Consider the following 8,733-nt stretch of genomic DNA (forward strand, 5'->3'; position numbering starts at 1 on the left):
GTGGAGCGGGCGATGCCTTGCCTGGGTCGCCGCGCTGGAGCTCCGGTGAGCTGAGACCGCCGGGTAAAACATCGCGGAGCTGCGGGACTGCGGAGCGACCAGCTGCGGGCGGTGGCGCCGAACTTTACACCGGGAGCCTGGGATCTCTAGATGAGATCGCCAGTGGTAGAGCTCCAAACGGTGCGGCCTTTTCGGCTTCGGAAGCCGCGGCCTCCAGTACGGAAGCGGCCATTCCAGGGTTCCCAAGCCGCTGGGAGGACTCTCCCGACGCCGGAGCAACATCACCCGGCGAGAACGGCCAGGAACATCGGGCCTCCGTAGAGGCAACTGTGGAGGCCTCAATAGGCCCGACTATGAGTGAACTGGGGTTGGGGACTGGACTTTGTGCCTTCCCTCATGGTGGGAGCCATTGTGGGGGGATGTTCTATGTGTTTATGACTCTCATTGGTGTTATGTCTGTATTCTTTCTTTTGTGTGCTGCAAAATGGCAAAAAGCATTTCACTTCACTACACCTGGGTGTATGTGAATGTGACTAATAAAATACCTTTGATACCTTTGATCTCTCTCCATAACCACACCTCTGCTACAGCCACAGTCACTCAAGGCGTTCCCCAAGGCTCCGTACTCGGCCCCCTCCTCTTCATCATCTACATCCTCCCCCTTGGTCATATACTCCGCCACTTCAACCTGGACTTCCACTGTTACGCCGATGACACCCAGATCTACCTCGGCACCAAATCCCCCCACAACCCCCCCCTCTCCCATATCAACTCCTGTTTGTCAGCTATAAAAACCTGGATGCAACATAACTTCCTCAAACTCAACAGCGATAAAACGGAATTCCTCCTCATAGGCTCCAAATCCACACTCAGCAAAATCAATAACCCCACTCTCACCATCGACGGCACCACTGCCTCCCCATCTCCCCAGGCCCGCAACCTTGGCGTGATCTTTGATTCCACCCTCTCCCTTGAGCCTCACATCCGCCATGTCATTAAAACCTCCTTCTTTCACCTCCGCAACATCGCCAAACTCAGACCCTCTCTCACACCTCCCGCTGCTGAAGACTCATCCATGCCTTCATCTCCTCCCGACTGGACTACTGCAACTCACTTCTCCTTGGCATCAGCTCCACCTACATCAACCGACTCCAACTGGTCCAGAACGCAGCCGCTCGACTCATCACCCACACCAAATCCTGGCATCACATCACTCCAGTCCTCAAACAACTTCACTGGCTTCCCATCTCCCACCGGATTACCTACAAAATCCTGGTCCTCACCTACAAAGCCCTCCACCATCTGGCCCCCCCATATCTCACTGACCTCCTCTCCCCCTACCAACCCTCACGGTCCCTCAGATCCACTTCAGCCGGTCTCCTCTCCATCCACAAGTCCAACCTCCGCAGTTTTGGGGACAGAGCCTTCTCCAGGGCAGCTCCCAGGCTCTGGAACTCCCTCCCCCAACTGATCCGCAATTCCGTGTCCCTCACCATCTTCCAGTCCCGCCTCAAGACCCATCTCTTCACCTCTGCCTATCCTTAGCCCCACGTCCCCCTCCTTTTTCATCTGTGCATTAATTGCCTCATATTGTGTTTTGAATTGAATTCTGTCTTTAATTTGTGTACTAGTCATGTCTCTACTATTTATTTCATTCCCCTTACATGTTTTTCCTCTACTTGCTAAATTTTTGTAAGGTGTCCTTGAGACTCTTGAAAGGCGCCCATAAATAAAATTTATTATTATTATTAATATGTGCTCTCTTTATAATTGCATTAGTCTTCTCGGAATAGGAAAGATCTTCAGAGATGTGCACGCCCAGGAATTTGAAGCTCTTGACCCTTTCAACCATCGACCCGTTGATATAAATGGGGCTGTGGGTCCCCATCCTACTCCTTCCAAAGTCCACAATCGGTTCCTTGGTTTTGCTGGTGTTGAGGGCCAGGTTATTGTGCTGGCACCATATGGACAGTCGCTCGATCTCTCTTCTATACTCTCCCTATTCTCTTCTATTCCCCTCCCTGCTCCTGATATCCTCAACAATGGTGGCTACCCGACACAGCGGAAGTCAGGGGAGGGGTATTTTTATTCAACTGACGGTAATCGATTGTCATGCGCCGGGATCCGTCAGACTTCCGCATGAGCCAAACCGGGCTGTTACAGGAGGAAACTGAGGGACGGATAACCCCTGACCGGAGAAGACCTTGGACTGTCTCACCAATTTCCTTGGTGCCACCTGGGACACGATATTGTCTATCCCAACTATTGCTGTCGTTTTGCTCAGCTCATCCAGACATTGTTTGGGACGATCTACTCAAACGTTGCTGTATTCTGTTCGCCAACGCTGCCTTTCCCATGCACTGATCGCAGGTGCGATGAGATCAACTTGTTTTCCTAGACCCTGTAATGTATGGCTGCTAATTTCGCTGATAACTCCATTTCACAATTTAGCTGAAATTGTCAGTTCAACCCTTACACTACACTACCGCACAGCAATAAAGGCCCATTACATGTCCCTGGGATATATGAAGCACCTCCAGTAGCCCAGGAGTCACCCCTCAATGAAAGTGGGGTTTTAGGTTGTTTTTTTTTAGTTTATTTTAGAGATATTGAAATATTTCCTAACCAAAGAGAACAGTGTTCTTACATCCCACAACCTATCGTTAGATTTTGTTATGAAATATCTTGAAATATTGGGACATAATCAGACAGGATGTGGGCGCTGCTATAAGCTAGTTTGACAAACAAGGGGGTAATGACTTGCTGAAGAAATCCATTGGTAATTTTATAGGTGCACTTATAATACCTAAGTGATCCAATGAAAGGTTTTTTTTGTTTCTTAAACTGAGAGCAATTGACTTTGTGGCAGCATTAAGAACAGATTTACTAAGTCGGGTACAGTGTTTCTTTGGCTCCTCGCAAATGATGCCTTATTTAAATGGCACGATGGAACGTGACTTTGTGAAGACATTCCAGTATGTGATCCACATCCCAACATTCATCCTGGGCCTGGCCATCAATTCAGTGGCGCTTTCGATACTCTACTTCAGATTGAAGAATTGGACAGAGTCTACGATCTACATGACCAACCTGATATTGTCCGACCTGCTTCTGCTTTGCTCGCTGCCTTTCAAAATGCACGCCTTCCAGAAAGGAGAAGATTGGCATCTCCATCCCAGCTTCTGTGACTTCGTGGAGTCCCTGTATTTCGTCAACACCTACGCGACCATCCTGTTAATCACGCTGATCTCTCTGGATCGTTACATCGCTATCAGGCATCCCATTCTGGCAAGAACCCTCCGGTCTCCAAAGAAAGCTGCCGTCGCCTGCGTCATTGTGTGGCTCTGTGTCTGGTCTGCAAGTATTCCCAATTACTCCCAGACAAAAACTCAGCAGTGCTTTTCGAATTTTACTACATTTTGGGACCGTGGTATAATTCCCCTGATCATGCTTGCTATATTTTTGATTGCTGCCTTTGCTGTGATTTTCTGCAGTATTACGATAATAAGAACATTGCAAAGAGTGGTTGAAGAAAGAGAAATAGACATGAGCACATCTATGAAAATAATCTCTTGTAACCTGGTAACTTTTCTTCTCTGCTTTACCCCATGTCACGTTGCCATGCTACTGTACCTTATGGTCAGGAATAATTACATACCAGACGATTACCATGCACCGCTGCGTGTGTTTCTCCAGACCTCTCAGGTTCTAGCAACAACTAACTGTTGTCTGGATGCCATGTATTACTATTTGATCATTATGGAATACTGGAAATCAAAAATGACAAATGCTTGATTGCCTGCTTGCCTTCATTACGTGATCAATAATGGACCATCAGCCTGAAGAAGGGTGCCGACCCAAAGTGTCACCTTTTCCTTTTCTCCACAGATGCCGCCTGACGCGTTGAGTTACTCCAGCTTTTTGTGTCTATCTTCAATGGATACGGAAAGTTCTCTTCCGATTTTATTTTGACATACGGTCTCCGGTCACCATTTTGACAACGCTGACAGGCTAAAATGGGGAGGGAATTACATTGTGTGATATTTGTAAAATCAAAGTCCATCTTATTAGCTTGTATATTTCCAACACATAAACTGTTAGTATAATGAATACATTTTTTAAATTAACTCAACATAATGTAGTTATGTGTGCTTGACCTGCTTGGTTAGATTGGTAGCATTTATGTGATTGTAAATTAATATGCTGATGTTGATAGATCTTGTCAGGGATTATTCTTATTAGTAAATGTCAGCATTCACTAATTATCTATTTGATTCGTTAGTTTAGTTTATAAATACAGCACCGAAACAGGCCCTTCGGCCCACAGAGTCCGCGCTGACCAGCGATCACCCATACACTAGCTCTATCCTACACACTTACAAACCTGCACATCTTTAGAATGTGGGAGGAAAACCAATGCAGTCATAGGGAACATATACAAACTCCATTTAGACAGCCCCCATAGTTGGGATTGAACGCCTGTGCTGGAAGGCACCAACTCTACTGCTGCGCTACCGTGCTGTCTGTAGTGTTATTGATCACAAATGTTAACATTCACAATTCATTGGGCTCAACTTTGAAATATTAATACGAAATGGGAGCACGGACGGTTATTAACCTGAGAGCAGGAAATCTGTATCAGAAATTACAATTTATTGTGAAATGTGCCAAATGTGAAACTGGAGCAATGTTGTGCATTTACCACATATCCGGAGAAGCTTGTCCCTAATTGTCCCTTGACTCTGTATAAAGTGTAAACTTGTATCAAATTGTTCCTTTAAGTGAATCTAGCCAAAGCTGATTAAGCTGCATCAATAATCATTGATCTTACACTGTCTAAATGTATTTAAGAAGGAACTGCAGATGCTGGAAAATCGAAGGTAGACAAAAATGCTGGAGAAACTCAGCGGGTGCAGCAGCATCTATGGAGCAAAGGAAATATTTTCTTCGCTCCATAGATGCTGATGCACCCGCTGAGTTTCTCCAGCATTTTTGTGTACTGTCTAAATGTATCTGCCTTTACTGAAGATGACTTTCAATACAGTCCTACTTGTGTATGTTTTAACGTGGCCAAATGAAGAAGTATCAGAGACATGTTTGCTAGAGGGTCATGGATATTATAACAAATGGTAGTGTGAAATTGCAATGCTATTTGAGGGTTCAAGATATGACCACTATGATGAAGAAATATCTTGAACTTTCAGATTATCACCAATGAGTTTGTGAGAAAGGCAAAGATGACGTTCCATGTTAAATGGTAAAAGCTTTGGTGATAAAAGATAAATGTAATTTCAGAAGTTATTTACATTAAATATTTCTGTTCAGTTGTGAATAAATGATCCAGTTTATCCACAGTTTCAATAGAAGCGGGAAAACTGGTCTGAGTGGTTTCCCCAAGAGTCAGAGATTGATCAAATCAATGATCTAGATCACTGATCTAGGCAATCATGTTCAAGTACTGGTGCATGTGAAGAAGGAAGTAAATAAAAATAATTGACCACAATTTTGAGTCATTTGTCATTTCAACACTTTTTCCTATTTGGCCTGATGTTTTGCACAGTATGTCTGCATTGTGAATGTTAGTGACAACTGTATAGTTAACTCACAAGTAGGAGGCAGAATAAGCTCTCTCCCCCTCTCCCTCCCCCTCTCCCTCTCCCTCTCCCTCTCCTCTCCCTCTCCCTCTCCCTCTCCCTCTCCCTCTCCCTCTCCCTCTCCCTCTCCCTCTCCCTCTCCCTCTCCCTCTCCCTCTCCCTCTCCCTCTCCCTCTCCCTCTCCCTCTCCCTCTCCCTCTCCCTCTCCCTCTCCCTCTCCCTCTCCCTCTCCATATTTTACATATTCCTGTCGAGTTTTTCCTCCTCCACATTTTGTTTTGGAAATTAGAAAAATAGGTTATTAATTTCCCCGCTTTTTTAGTAATTGGAACGTTCAAGTGGTCCCACTAAAATCACACTGTTGCATGAGTCACAGTGCCATCTCACAGATGTCCAATCACAGGTGTGGGAAATTGCAACTTTCACATGGTCTGGCGTGCACAAATAAGATCAAATAGAACAAGTTATCCTACCCCCCTGTCTACCCCCGTCCCTATCTACCATACGCCCTCTTTACCATCCTCCCTCTCAATCCGCCCCTCCCCCTCCCCGTCTCCTCCCCCTCCCCCTCTCTCCCTTCTGCCCTCCCCTTCCCTCCCTCTCCTTCCCTTTCCCCCCTCCCCCTCTCCCCTCTCTCCCCTCCCCCTCTCTCCCCTTCCCCTCTCTCCCCTTCCCCACTCTCTCCCCTTCCCCTCTCCCCCCCCCTCTCCCCCCCCCTCTCCCCCCCCACCCCCCCTCTCTCCCCCCCCTCTCCCTCCCTCTCTCTCCCTCTCTCCCCCTCTCTCCCCCTCTCTCCCCCCTCTCCCCTTCTCTCCCCCTCTTCCCCTCCCTCCCCCCCTCTCTCTCTCCCCCTGTCTCTGTTTCTTCCCCACTCTCTTTGCCCCTCGCGATGGGATGGGGATGGGGTAAAAGGAGCCAATGAATAATAGTAATGTAATATCAAGGGGGGTGGTTGGTGTTGGTGTTGGTGTTGGTGTTGGTGTTGGTGTTGGTGTTGGTGTTGGTGTTGGTGTTGGTGTTGGTGTTGGTGGGGGGGGGGGGGTCAGTGTGTGTATGTGGGGGGAGGGGGTGGTGGTTATTGTGTGTGTGCATGTGGGGGGGGGGGGGGGTGGTGGTTAGTGTGTGTGTGCATGTGGGGGGGGGGGGGGGGGTGGTGGTTAGTGTGTGTGTGAAGCCGCAGCCCCCCGCCCCACACACACACAAACGCGCGTTGGGGGAACAGACCCAACGGGTCTGCACTTGTTCTAGTATAAAATATAACTTGGGTGTAAAGGTGACATGTTTGTTAGTAGGTCTACAGAAAACACCATAAGATTATATATGACTTGGGTGTAAAAGTAGATATGTTGGTTAGTAAGTATGCAGATAACATTATATGATTCATTGCAGCTCCGTTTCTACATACGATGGAAACGGGGACTTCCCTTCTTGTGAAAATCTATGACCTCTACAGTTCACTGGACCACTCTAAAGCCGTACATTCTATATTATTGTGAATCGTTAATGTTCTTATCCAAGTGTAAAATAAAGTCCCATCCCCCTTCTACCTCTCCCACAAATATACTAAAATGACGTTAGTTTCTGCACATGTCCGGGGCTGAGAGTCAAGTTGATGCCGCCAGGCCGAGTGTGGCTAGTGTGCAGCAAGCCGGTGAAACGGTGCTTAAATAATCACACAGGAAATCACCAATAGTTGTGTGTGTGTGTGTGTGGCTGCTGAGGTGAGAAAACCAGACCTGCTCGACGTTCCTACTTCTGATGCAATTGGGTTGGAACAGAATAGAAGAGCGGGTGAAGTTGGAGGAATCAGACTGACTCCGGCTGCTCTCTCCACGACCATGTGTAGCCGGAACAACACGACCGACTCCGAGTTTGTGAAGACTTTCCAATACGTGGTCCACATCCCAACCTTCGCCCTGGGACTGGTCATCAACTTAACAGCGCTCTGGATACTTTGCTTCAGATTGAAGAATTGGACAGAGTCCATGATCTACATGACCAACCTGATATTTTCCGACCTGCTTCTGCTTTTCTCGCTGCCCTTCAAAATGCACGCTTTCCAGAAAAGTGGAGAATGGCATCTGGGTCACCGCTTCTGTCAGTTTGTGGAGTCCCTGTACTTTGTCAACACCTACGGGACCATCCTGTTAATCATGCTGATCTCTCTGGATCGCTACATCGCTATCAGGTATCCCATTCTGGCAAGAACCCTCCGATCTCCAAAGAAAGCCGCCATCGCCTGCACTGTTCTGTGGCTCTGTGTCTGGTCTGCTAGTATTCCCAATTACTTGCGGACTGGCGATCGTCAGAAGAAAACGTGCTTTTCGCATTTTGCTACATTCTGGGAAGGTCTGACAATTCCCCTGATCATGCTCACTATATTTGTCATTTCTGCAGCTGCTGTTATTTTCTGTAGTGTCCGGATTCTAAAAACATTGCGAAGAGTGGATGAAGAGAGAGAAGAAATAAACACCAGAACATCTATGCACACAATATCCTGCAATCTGGCAACGTTCCTTCTCTGCTTCACACCGTATCACGTCGCCATGTTACTGTACCTCTTGGCAAGGAAATGCTACATGCCAGTCGAATACCAGGCGCCGCTGCGGGTGTTTCTCCAGGTCTCTCAGTGTCTGGCAACGACTAACTGTTGCCTGGATGTCATGTATTACTATTTGATCATTAAGGAATTCTGGAAATCCAAAATTATGAGCACCTTGGAAACTTTGTCTTCCAATTCCGGCTAACTGGCAGAGTTGAACTTGTTGTCTTATCCTTATATTGGTTGGTTGCCTGAGTATATTTTCCATGGCACATTTAATGGATAGTGAAGAATACTCATTGTATTTGTTTGGATATACTGTGCTGTATACTAATTCCTTGGTGTACATAATACTGAAGCCATACCCACAAGACTGGTAGACAAAACGCCAAGACAGAATTATATACTGTGTAATCATTTAAATCCAAATCCATTTTTGTTTGTTTGTATTATTAGTCTTAATGATTAATATAGAACACATTTGCGCAGATGGTAGAGTTACTGCCTCCCAGCACCAGAGACCCGGATTTGATCCCAACCTCGGGTTCTGTCTGTGTGCAATTTGCATGTTCTCCCTGTGACCTCGTGGGTCGCTTC

General features: G+C 46.8%; 2 protein-coding genes across 2 annotated transcripts; both read left to right on the forward strand.

Moving 5' to 3' along the window:
* The first annotated feature begins 2,868 nt into the window (after positions 1–2,868).
* Positions 2,869–4,377, forward strand: LOC116980156 (G-protein coupled receptor 55-like). Its single transcript, XM_033032266.1, has one exon. The coding sequence runs from the start codon at positions 2,923–2,925 to the stop codon at positions 3,793–3,795; it is 873 nt and encodes a 290-aa protein (XP_032888157.1). The 5' UTR covers positions 2,869–2,922; the 3' UTR covers positions 3,796–4,377.
* A 3,013-nt stretch (positions 4,378–7,390) lies between these two features.
* Positions 7,391–8,341, forward strand: LOC116980113 (G-protein coupled receptor 55-like). Its single transcript, XM_033032223.1, has one exon. The coding sequence runs from the start codon at positions 7,433–7,435 to the stop codon at positions 8,339–8,341; it is 909 nt and encodes a 302-aa protein (XP_032888114.1). The 5' UTR covers positions 7,391–7,432.
* The last annotated feature ends 392 nt before the right edge of the window (positions 8,342–8,733 follow it).

This window comes from Amblyraja radiata, chromosome 13 (assembly GCF_010909765.2).
Source record: "Amblyraja radiata isolate CabotCenter1 chromosome 13, sAmbRad1.1.pri, whole genome shotgun sequence".
Classification (NCBI taxonomy): Eukaryota; Metazoa; Chordata; class Chondrichthyes; order Rajiformes; family Rajidae; genus Amblyraja; species Amblyraja radiata.

Coding starts and splice junctions, on each gene's coding strand:
- LOC116980156 (XM_033032266.1), top strand. CDS start 2,923: ATGATGCCTTATTTAAATGGCACGATGGAACGTGACTTTGTGAAGACA.
- LOC116980113 (XM_033032223.1), top strand. CDS start 7,433: ATGTGTAGCCGGAACAACACGACCGACTCCGAGTTTGTGAAGACTTTC.